This window comes from Chiroxiphia lanceolata, chromosome Z, assembly GCF_009829145.1.
Source record: "Chiroxiphia lanceolata isolate bChiLan1 chromosome Z, bChiLan1.pri, whole genome shotgun sequence".
In the NCBI taxonomy this organism is placed as follows: domain Eukaryota; kingdom Metazoa; phylum Chordata; class Aves; order Passeriformes; family Pipridae; genus Chiroxiphia; species Chiroxiphia lanceolata.
This window is the reverse complement of record NC_045671.1, coordinates 1-10876: the sequence shown is the minus strand read 5'-3', so window position 1 is coordinate 10876 and position 10876 is coordinate 1. Positions and strand designations below refer to the sequence as shown.

General features: G+C 56.3%; 1 protein-coding gene across 8 annotated transcripts; it reads left to right on the top strand.

Annotated features, from left to right (window-relative positions):
- The first annotated feature begins 1750 nt into the window (after positions 1–1750).
- On the top strand, positions 1751–9202 carry LOC116780724. Of its 8 annotated transcripts, none has more exons than XR_004354590.1 (5): positions 1751–1765; positions 6225–6263; positions 6816–6897; positions 8081–8175; positions 9005–9202. XR_004354590.1 is itself a non-coding variant. In XM_032676025.1 (5 exons), the coding sequence occupies exons 1-5, from the start codon at positions 4834–4836 to the stop codon at positions 9048–9050; spliced, it is 492 nt and encodes a 163-aa protein (XP_032531916.1). In that variant the 5' UTR covers positions 4819–4833; the 3' UTR covers positions 9051–9202. The 8 variants fall into 8 exon arrangements, 1 of the variants encoding a protein (XP_032531916.1); XM_032676025.1 differs by lacking the exons at positions 1751–1765; positions 6816–6897 and adding exons at positions 4819–4969; positions 5215–5389 and having other exon boundaries at positions 6224–6263; XR_004354589.1 differs by lacking the exon at positions 1751–1765 and adding an exon at positions 5265–5389.
- Positions 9203–10876: the final 1674 nt, after the last annotated feature.

Here is a 10876-nt window from a genome sequence, read left to right as displayed (position 1 = left end):
CGTGCCCGGCGTCCCGGTACTGCCGGGTCCTGCCCGTCCGTTCCTTGTGGCGGGACGGCCGCGGGACGGCAGCGGGGGGAGCGGGGGGGAGCGGGGCATCCGCGGCTCAGGGGCCGCGCTGCCGCGGGGGGGGGGAAGTTGGAGGGGCCGGCGACCCCCAGGTAAGTGCTCCCCTGCCCGCGGGCGTGCGCTTGAATAGCTGCGTCATCCCTTGGGAGCTGCCGCCCGGGCACGTGTGTTTTCCAAGGCTGCGGGCTCCTGGCATCGATGGGGACAGGACAGGATGTTTGGGCAGGAGCTGGGGGGTGCCCTCAGCACTTGCCGTTGGACAGTCCAAAGAAAGGGTGTTTTATGGCGTTCCCAGGAACTGCTCCAACAGCTGTAGACTTCCCCCTGCCTTCTAAGACTAAGGATGTGGTGACAGCAAGAAGACAATTGGTGGGATTGGAGGCCACTTGCTGCCTTTTGGTCAGATGTGTAACTTGTGTAATGGGTGTGTTTCCTAGGAGAAAACATTCCGTAGTAGCCGTATGGTTTCCATAGACACCAAGTGAGTGCCACACCTTAGCGTGAGCCTTCAGGCCCTGCAAGTCCTCCCGCAGACTTGGTGAAGTATTGAAGTGTGACCCGACTGCTGGGAGTAAGGATATGTCTGGAAAATGGTAGTGCTGCCTGCTGAGCCACTGTTTTTAGAGAAGAGGGTCCTGTGTGACAGGTAGCAGACAGTGGACATGGCTTAGTTGCCACGTCTGCCATTGATGGCCACGGCAATCTACAGCTGTGGTTCTTGAAACAGTGGTGGCTCGTGGCTGATGTGCTGCTGTTGGAGAGGGCAGTGGTGGTGTCTGCTGCTGGGCAGATGCCTGGGAGTGGGTCATATCCAGGAGGCACCGTAGGCAACATGAGCAGGATGTTGGAAGATGTGGGATTTCCTTGAAACTTCACCTGTTTGTTAGCTTTCCTCCTCTGGCTCTGAGTCTCTTCCGTAACTTGTGACCCATGTCAGGTGGTGGGGTTTCCTTGGTTTGGTTTGGTTTTTCTTGATCAAATGAAAAGGGTGGTTTTACCACGGGAAGGATTTAGGAGGTTGTAAGAAACGTTGGAGAGAGTTGTTTAATATTTTTGTCAGGGCATCCAAGCTGTCTGCTGTCAGCGCAGAAAGGAAGGCAAGCTGCAGGGTTATTCTTGGCAAAGGGATGAAATAACTTTTGTTGTTGATTGGGCCTTTTATCGTTCTTAACAATGAAGGAAATACTTCCGAAAGACAACGTCAGTCTTGCAAGACGTTTATTTTTGCCAATCTGCGCTCCGGGAGTCCTTGAGGTCCCTGGGAGGTGAGTGGGGGGGGGCGCGGCTGCAGTGGCGCTCCCGGCCGTGTCCGCCAGGCGGCGACTGCGAGGCAGCGCCTCCCGGAGAAAAGGGGCCACCGCAGAAAGCTCTGGCTGCCCCCGCAGTGCCCGGGCTGGCCCAGCACCTGGCAAAACCCCTTGGTGAAAAGGCAGGGAGCAACTGCGGTTGTTCTACCGTTTCTTTAGCCAGGGACTGGAACACAGACAAAATCAAGGTGGTCTTTGACCTGTGCAGGCTCCGAGCATTTTTCAGCCTTCCTTAGTGGGGTATTCTCACCCTCTGAAAAGCTGGAAGACTTTAACATCTGGATCTGCACCTGCAGCTGTGCAAATTAATGGAGTTTCTTTTAGGAAATGAAGGGGAAGTTTTCCTGTTGTGAGCCTAAATACCGAGTCTACTCTGCTTTTTCAATCAGGTGATGAAGCTTATGGAAAAAAGAAAAAATGCCTCGAGGTGTGTACATTCTACCGAGTTCTGCTTTTCTGGGATGGGTTTGGGAAAATCACGTGAAATTCTGAAAAGCTTCTCTCCGTGTTTCCTAGTTGTTTTTTCAGCCTTGGTCTAAGTTTCATGTAGAAAAGGGCATAGAATTAGAACAGATAAACTAGACTTTCTTGGGATAGATGGAAGAAGAGTCTGCTGATTCCAGTTCTGCTTTTCTTGTCTTCCCTTCAACTGTCATTTTCTCTCCCCTGCTGTTCAAATAGGCAGCAGTTAATTGCTCTGCTGAAGAGTTTGCTGTACTAAGTATCTGTCAAATTGATGCCTTCAACTCAAGATAGTGCATACTTCTTAGTTACAAATTTCTCACAGGGAATTTTCAGACGTGGCCATAAATCTCTTCACTGTTTGAGAGAAGGTTTTCTCGTCTGTAACAGAGTAGTCGTGGCATTTGCTATTGAATGCCGGTGGCAATCTAGTCAGAAGAGGACCCCGTGCTTCACTAATTTTCCCTTTTTGTCCTTCGGGGTGACTTCTTACCAGGGATGTTATTCTTGACCCCCCGGGGCAAACGGAGGTGTTCACCTGGTCAGCGTCAGGAGCCATCCTAACTGAGGCCCTGGCGGGTAAGTGCTTTTCGTGCGACTGGACGGTGAAGCTGTCTGTGGGAATGACCTGGCTGTTGGTCAGTGCAGTCCTAATTAAGGTGTCTTTTACTCCGTGTTCCCAGGCTCCCTCTTTTCCTTCGGTCGCCGTGGATGTGCCGGACGCCTCTGGCAGGACTAACCCTGTGGCTTTTCTGTCCAACGTGCCTGCAGGTAAGAAAAGCTGGGAGTGCGGTCCCTCTGCTTTGGTTGCTGTGTCTCTTTGGCAGTGATTTTGGAGGGGAATGGGAGAGCGATTTGGTTTGAAGGGGACCTTGCAAGGCCAGCCCGTCTTCCGTGGGCAGGGACACCTTCCCCTCTCATCCCCGGCTGGATGCTCCAAGTCCCATCCAGCCTGGCCTGGAACACTTGCAGGGATCCAGGGGCAGCCTCGAGTTCCCTGTGCAGTGTGCTCTGATATCTTTCCACTGGCATCGTGAAAAATGTTGTCAGCACGTTTTGTGCGACGATGGTAAGCGGGACCTGGGTGAAAACTGGGGTTCTCTGAGGTGCAGAGGGAAATAATTCTCCTTTGAAGTCCAATGTAATTCAGTTTTGCACGAGTCTTGTCTGCCTTATGTTTTCATTGCTTTGGCAATCTGGCCCCTCGAAAGACTAAAGTGACCTCTTCCAACAGGGAAGGCTCTCTGGCAAGCGGGGCCAGGAAGAACTGGAGTTTCTGGAGAGTAAAAGCTGGAAGCGTGCCCCTGAAAATCCCACCCCCACTCCGGGCGGTCAGTGGGCTGACTGGCACGGACCGGTGGCCTTGGCCAGGAGCGGTCCTGCGGGAAGCGCCTTTGCCCGGGCTGTAATTTTAATTTCCCTTGGATGCTTGGCAAAGCCCCTCTGGGTGAGCCCCAGTGCCCGGCAGGAGCGGAGCGGGCTTCCAGGGAGGTGTTCACCTGGTCAGCGTCAGGAACCGTCAGATAAGCCCTGAATATGCCAGGGAGTTTTCAGCCGGGAGAAAGGAGCTGTGGAAGAAAACCAGCCTAAAAATAGCCAGTGGGGATCAGCAGGTTTTCCAGCCAGGAAAAACAAGGAGGGAGATGAGGGAATCGGGTTCCAATTCCTAATGATTTGGTGGGTGTAGGAATGATTTCTGTGTGTTTTCCAGTCCCTTTTGATTCCCGGGATGATTTTAAAATGATGGCTTTAGCAATCAACTAAATTGGAGATGCTGTTTTTGAGAGGAAATGATGCCAAATAAATGCAGAGTTTTGGGTCAGCTTTTGGGATGATTTGCGTCAGTTTTTGGGGTCAGTTTTCGGTCAGTGTTTGGGGTGATTTGGGTGGGATTTGGGCCAATTTTTGGGGAGCACTGGGTGTTACTGGGGGTTGTTGAGGAGCATTGGGTGTTACTGGGATGCACTGGGGAGCACTGGGTGTTACTGGGGGTTGTTGGGGAGCACTGGGTGTTACTGGGGAGCACTGGGTGTTACTGGGGAGCACTGGGCTGTACTGGGTGTTACTGGGGAGCACTGGGTGTTACTGGGGAGCACTGGGCTGTACTGGGTGTTACTGGGGAGCACTGGGTGTTACTGGGGAGCACTGGGCTGTACTGGGTGTTACTGGGGAGCACTGGGTGTTACTGGGGAGCACTGGGCGTTACTGGGGGTTGTTGGGGAGCACGGGTGTTACTGGGGTGCGCTGGGGAGCGCTGGGTGTTACTGAGGGTTGTTGGGGAGCACTGGGTGTTACTGGGGAGCACTGGGAGAGAAAATGAAAAATAAGAGAATAAAAAATAAACGAAATAAAAAGGGAAATATAAAATACAAAAGAAATTAAAAAAAATAAAAGCAAAAAAACTAAAAAGGAAATAAATGAAAATGAAATAAAAGGGAAAAAAAAAAAAAAAAAAAAGAAACTCCTTCTTGGGCACCCCGTTTCGTCTCCTCCCCCCCCTCCCCCCCCGAACCGTAAATTGCGGGGCCATCACCCCTAAAATGTGAGAAGGGGACCCCAAAATGTGGGTGGGGGAACCCCAGGGAGCCGAAAAAGTGGAGGGGGAGCCGCAGTAAGAAAGCGAAGCCGGGCGGTCGGGCGGCGGGGGGGGGGGGGAAGCCAAGGTGGCGACGCCGGCGCCTGCGCAGTCGTTGGCAAGACGCCGGCGATCACGTGGTAACTAAGGGCGGCCAGGCGCGGGACCGGCGACGCATGCGCAGTGGCTCTCGTGCCGGTGCAGCGCTCCCTGCTCAAGTTAAGGGCCGGTCCCGGCGAGACTCGCGGTCTCCCGTCTCTCCCGGGGTGTGTGTGGGGGGAATAACATGAAGATTTTTGGGGTGAAAGCGCAGAAATTAGCGAGGGACGCTAATTTGGGTAAACTCGGTCACCGGAAGTAGAGAGCGACCGGAAGTCCTCCAAGGCCCCGGCCCGAAAGTCCGCCAAGCCCACAGTAAAGATGACGCCGCCGAGACCGGAACTGAGCCGAGACCACACTAAAGATGGCGGCCCCGGCCCGGAAGTTCGCCCCGAGGCCACACTCAAGATGGCGCCGCCAGGACGGCAACTTAGCCGAGGCCACACTAAAGATGGCGGCGAGAGGCCCCCTTGCCTCAGAGAGGCGTCTATCCTGTTGCCTGACCTCCGCCGCGACCCGGACCCCCGCCCCGCGCCCGCAGCGCCGTCTCGCCGCGCCGCTTCCCGCTGTGGGGACGGGGCGGGGCGCTCGGCGGCGCCGGGCGCGGGCGGCAGGTTCGTGGGCGGCGGCAGGCACCGGCGCGGGCAGCCCCCTCTCGGCGCCGCGGCGCGCGCCGGACCGCGAGGACCCCAGAGGAGCACACCGCGCCGCCCGTTCTTCCCGTTCCGCTCCGCTCCCGCTCCCGCTCCCGCCCCCGCCCCCGCCTCCGCCCCGCTCGGTCCCGCCGTGCCCTGGAGATGCTGTCGGGGCTGCGCCGCCGCCTTCCCCCCTCCGGAAGCGACCCACGGCGGCAGATCCGACGGAGATCGTCCTTGGGGTAAGCGGCGGGGGCGCGGCGGGGGGGGCGCGGCCGCTCTTCTGCCTCTCCCTGCCCGCGGACTGCAGGCAGGGGAAGCGACAGGCAAGTTTCTCCCCTCTGCGGAGAAACTTGCACCTGCGTGCCGCCGCAGGGCCGGGTTCGGATGTGCCCTGGCATTGCACCCCCCCCGCCCCCGCTCCGCGGGGAGGGTCTGCGCTGCCTCGGGGACCCTGTCTGTGCTGCCGGGAGAGAGAAATCCTTTGGGAAGCTGGGGTGGAAACAGCAACTCTGTGAATTGCTCAGCTTTTCCTAGGCGAGGGCAGGTTTTAGGGAAGAAAGGCCCCTACTCGCGAAAGGCGCCGCGGGTCTCGCCAAGGGCGGGGGGGGCGCGCGGCTGCAGTGGCGCGCGCGGCTGCAGTGCCGCTCCCGGCCGTGTCCGCCAGGCGGCGACTGTGAGGCAGGGCCCGGCGCTGGGGGGCGCGCTCGCAAGCGACGCCCGTGGGAAAGCGGCAGTGTTTTGGCCCTGCCGCCCTTCCCCCGGAGTGCCCGGGCTGGCCCAGCACCTGGCAAAACCCCTTAGGGAAAAGGCAAGGAACAACTGCGGTCGTTCTACCGTTTCTTTAGCCAGGGACTGGAACACAGACAAAATCAAGGTGGTCTTTGACCTGTGCAGGCTCCGAGCATTTTTCAGCCTTCCTTAGGTGGGCATTCTCACCCTCTGAAAGCCGAAAGACTTTAACATCTGGATCTGCACCTGCAGCTGTGCAAATTAATGTAGTTTCTTTTAGGAAATGAAGGGGAAGTTTTCCTGTTGTGAGCCCAAATACTGAGTCTACTCTGCTTTTTCGGTCAGGTGACGAAGCTTATGGAAAAAAAGACCAAAGGCCTGGAGGTGGGTGAGTACATTCTACCGAGTTCTGCTTTTCTGGGATGGGTTTGGGAAAATCACATGACATTCTAAAAAGCTTCTCTCCGTGTTTTCTAGTTGTTTTTTCAGCCTTGGTCTAAGTTTCGTGTAGAAAAGGGCATAGAATTATTAGAACAGACAAACTAGACCTTCTCGGGAGAGATGGAAGAAAAGTCTGCTGATTCCAGGTCTGCTTTTCCTGTCTTCCCTTTGACTGTCATTTTCTCTCCCCTGCTGTTCAAATAGGCAGCAATTAATTCCTCTGCTGAAGAGTTTACCGTACTAAGTGTCTGTCAAATTGATGCCTTCAACTCAAAGACGGCACCTGCTCCTTAGTTACAAAAAGTTCCTCACAGGAAATTTTCAGGGCGTGCCCATAAATCTCCTCGCTGTTTGTTTGGGGAGAACAGGGTCTTCCTCGTCTGTAACAGAGGTAGTCGTGGCATTTGCTATTGAATGCCGGTGGCAATCTAGTCAGAAGAGGACCCCGTGCTTCACTAATTTTCCCTTTTTGTCCTTCGGGGTGACTTCTTACAGGGATGTTATTCTTGACCCCCGGGGCAAACGGAGGTGTTCACCTGGTCAGCGTCAGGAGCCATCCTAACTGAGGCCCTGGCGGGTAAGTGCTTTTCGTGCGAGCTGGACGGTGAAGCTGTCTGTGGGAATGACCTGGCTGTTGGTCAGTGCAGTCCTAATTAAGGTGTCTTTTACTCCGTGTTCCCAGGCTCCCTCTTTTCCTTCGGTCGCCGTGGGTGTGCCGGACGCCTCTGGCAGGACTAACCCTGTGGCTTTTCTGTTCCAACGTGCCTGCAGGTAAGAAAAGCTGGGAGTGCGGTCCCTCTGATTTGGTTGCTGTGTCTCTTTGGCAGTGATTTGGAGGGGAATGGGAGACGATTTGGTTTGAAGGGGACCTTGCAAGGCCAGCCCGTCTTCCGTGGGCAGGGACACCTTCCCCTCCATCCCGGCTGGAGCTCCAAGTCCATCCAGCCTGGCCTGGAACACTTTGCAGGGATCAGGGGCAGCCTCGGGTTCCCTGTGCAGTGTGCTCTGATATCTCTCCACTGGCATCGTGAAATTGTTGTCAGCACGTTTTGTGCGACGATGGTAAGCGGGACCTGGGTGAAAATTGGGGTTCTCTGAGGTGCAGAGGGAAATAATTCTCCTTTGAAGTCAATGTAATTCAGTTTTGCACGAGTCTTGTCTGCCTTATGTTTGCATTGCTTTCTATTCTAGGCAGTTGTTTAAATTAAACTTTTATTTTGTGTCTTCGCCCCCCCCCCCCCCCCCCCCCCCCCAGTATCCTGTACAAGACCAAGCACCTTCTTTCCTGTGGAAGGACTGGCCGGGGCTTGGCAATCTGGCCCCTCGAAAGACTAAAGTGACCTCTTCCAACAGGGGACGACTTTCTGGCAAGCGGTGCCAGAAAGAACTGGAGTTTTCTGGAGAGGTAAAAGTGGAAGCGTGCCCTGAAAAATCCCCCCCCCACTCGGGCGGTCAGTGGGCTGACTGGCACGGACCGGTGGCCTTGGCCAGGAGCGGTCCTGCGGGAAGCGCCTTTGCCCGGGCTGTAATTTTAATTTCCCTTGGATGCTTGGCAAAGCCCCTCTGGGTGAGCCCCAGTGCCCGGCAGGAGCGGAGCGGGCTTCCAGGGAGGTGTTCACCTGGTCAGCGTCAGGAACCGTCCTACCTGAGGCCTCGGTGAGTGCTTTTTGGACGACTGGACGGTGAAGCTGTCTGTGGGAATGACCTGGCTATGGCTCAGTGTACTCCTAATTAAAGTGTCTTTTACTCTGTGTTCCCAGGCTCCCTCTTTCCCTTCGGTCGCCGTGGGTGTGCCGGACGCCTCTGGCAGGACTAACCCTGTGGCTTTTCTGTCCAACGTGCTGTGTGCCTGCAGGTAAGAAAAGCTGGGAGTGCGGTCCCTCTGCTTTGATTGCTGTGTCTCTTTGGTAGTGATTTTGGAGGGGAATGGGAGAGCGATTTGGTTTGAAGGGGACCTTGCAAGGCCACCCCGTCTTCCGCGGGCAGGGACACCTTCCACTGTCCCTGGTTGCTCCAAGTCCCATCCAGCCTGGCCTGGAACACTTCCAGGGATGGGGCAACCTCAGCTTCCCTGTGCAGTGTGCTCTGATATCTCTCCACTGGCATCATGAAAAATGTTGTCAGCGTGTTTTGTTGGATGACAGTAAGCAGGACCTGGGTGAAAATGACATTCTCTTAGGTGCTGGGACAAGGAGGACTCGTGCGGGCACCTCCAGAGACAGCGGGAACGGGAGCGTGCTGCGGAGAAGGAAAATTCCAGGTGGTGGGTGCTGAGAAATTTGTCCTTCCCTTGCCCTGTGCTCTGCACTTAGCAATGGGTCAAGTGCAGAAGTTTCCTGGGGACCCCGGAAAATGATGCCGGGTCTGCTGAGAAAAGTGGGGCCAAAAGAGCAGGACCTGGGTCTGCGAGCGTGGGAGAAACAAGGGACGGGTCATCCTCTGCCTCCGGGAGGGAGGGCAGCAGGAAAGGCCACGGACTAAAGCGCTGAAGTGCCGTTCCCCAGGGAGCCCCTGCCCAGCACTGAGCTTGCTCCTGCACTTGCTGTCCCTTTCCCCGCGGAGCCGAAGCGTCGGGTGCGGGTGCCGGGGGGATGGAGCTGCCGAGGACAAACCGGGAGGGTGTTTGCGAGGGAAGGGGGTAGAAGGAGCTCTCGACGTGCTTTTTTTACTTCTTCATCCCACAGAATTGCCACGAGAGGAAATACCTCAGAGGGGCTTCCCTCCAGATAAGCCCTGAATATGCCAGGAGGTCTCAGCCGGGAGAAAGGAGCTGTGGAAGAAAACCAGCCTAAAAATAGCCAGTGGGGATCATCAGGTTTTCCAGCCAAGAAAAACAAGGAGGGAGATGAGGGAATCGGGTTCCAATTCCTAATGATTTGGTGGGTGTAGGAATGATTTCCGTGTGTTTTCCAGTCCCTTTTGATTCCCGGGATGATTTTAAAATGATGGCTTTAGCAATCAACTAAATTGGAGATGCTGTTTTTGAGAGGAAATGATGCCAAATAAATGCAGAGTTTTGGGTCAGCTTTTGGGATGATTTGGGTCAGTTTTTGGGGTCAGTTTTGGGTCATTGTTTGGGGTGATTTGGGTCGGTTTTGGGTCAATTTTTGGGGAGCACTGGGTGTTACTGGGGGTTGTTGGGGAGCACTGGGTGTTTACTGGGGAGCACTGGGTGTTACTGGGGGTTGTTGGGGAGCACTGGGTGTTACTGGGGAGCACTGGGTGTTACTGGGGGTTGTTGGGGAGCACTGGGTGTTTACTGGGGAGCACTGGGTGTTACTGGGGGTTGTTGGGCAGCACTGGGTGTTTACTGGGGAGCACTGGGTGTTTACTGGGGAGCACTGGGCGTTACTGGGGGTTGTTGGGGAGCACTGGGTGTTACTGGGGTGCGCTGGGGAGCGCTGGGTGTTACTGAGGGTTGTTGGGGAGCACTGGGTGTTACTGGGAGCACTGGGAGAGAAAATGAAAAATAAAGAGAATAAAAATAAACGAAATAAAAAGGGAAATATAAAATACAAAAGAAAATTTAAAAAAAATAAAAGCAAAAAAACTAAAAAGGAAATAAAATGAAAATGAAATAAAAGGGAAAAAAAAAAAAAAAAAAAAGAAACTCCTTCTTGGGCACCCCGTTTCGTCTCCTCCCCCCCCTCCCCCCCCGAACCGTAAATTGCGGGGCCATCGCCCCTAAAATGTGAGAAGGGGACCCCAAAATGTGGGTGGGGGAACCCCAGGGAGCCGAAAAAGTGGAGGGGGAGCCGCAGTAAGAAAGCGAAGCCGGGCGGTCGGGCGGCGGGGTGGGGGGGAAGCCAAGGTGGCGACGCCGGCGCCTGCGCAGTCGTTGGCAAGACGCCGGCGATCACGTGGTAACTAAGGGCGGCCAGGCGCGGGACCGGCGACGCATGCGCAGTGGCTCTCGTGCCGGTGCAGCGCTCCCTGCTCAAGTTAAGGGCCGGTCCCGGCGAGACTCGCGGTCTCCCGTCTCTCCCGGGGTGTGTGTGGGGGGAATAACATGAAGATTTTTGGGGTGAAAGCGCAGAAATTAGCGAGGGACGCTAATTTGGGTAAACTCGGTCACCGGAAGTAGAGAGCGACCGGAAGTCCTCCAAGGCCCCGGCCCGAAAGTCCGCCAAGCCCACAGTAAAGATGACGCCGCCGAGACCGGAACTGAGCCGAGACCACACTAAAGATGGCGGCCCCGGCCCGGAAGTTCGCCCCGAGGCCACACTCAAGATGGCGCCGCCAGGACGGCAACTTAGCCGAGGCCACACTAAAGATGGCGGCGAGAGGCCCCCTTGCCTCAGAGAGGCGTCTATCCTGTTGCCTGACCTCCGCCGCGACCCGGACCCCCGCCCCGCGCCCGCAGCGCCGTCTCGCCGCGCCGCTTCCCGCTGCGGGGACGGGGCGGGGCGCTCGGCGGCGCCGGGCGCGGGCGGCAGGTTCGTGGGCGGCGGCAGGCACCGGCGCGGGCAGCCCCCTCTCGGCGCCGCGGCGCGCGCCGGACCGCGAGGACCCCAGAGGAGCACACCGCGCCGCCCGTTCTTCCCGTTCCGCTCCGC

What these genes read in the sequence shown, in the direction of transcription:
- LOC116780724 (XM_032676025.1), top strand. Translation starts at nt 4,834, where the DNA reads ATGACGCCGCCGAGACCGGAACTGAGCCGAGACCACACTAAAGATGGC. An exon ending in CGACGGAGATCGTCCTTGGG is followed by an intron (nt 5,390 to 6,223) that starts GTAAGCGGCGGG and finishes CTTTTTCGGTCA; the next exon opens with GGTGACGAAGCTTATGGAAA. An exon ending in AAAAGACCAAAGGCCTGGAG is followed by an intron (nt 6,264 to 8,080) that starts GTGGGTGAGTAC and finishes CTGTGTTCCCAG; the next exon opens with GCTCCCTCTTTCCCTTCGGT.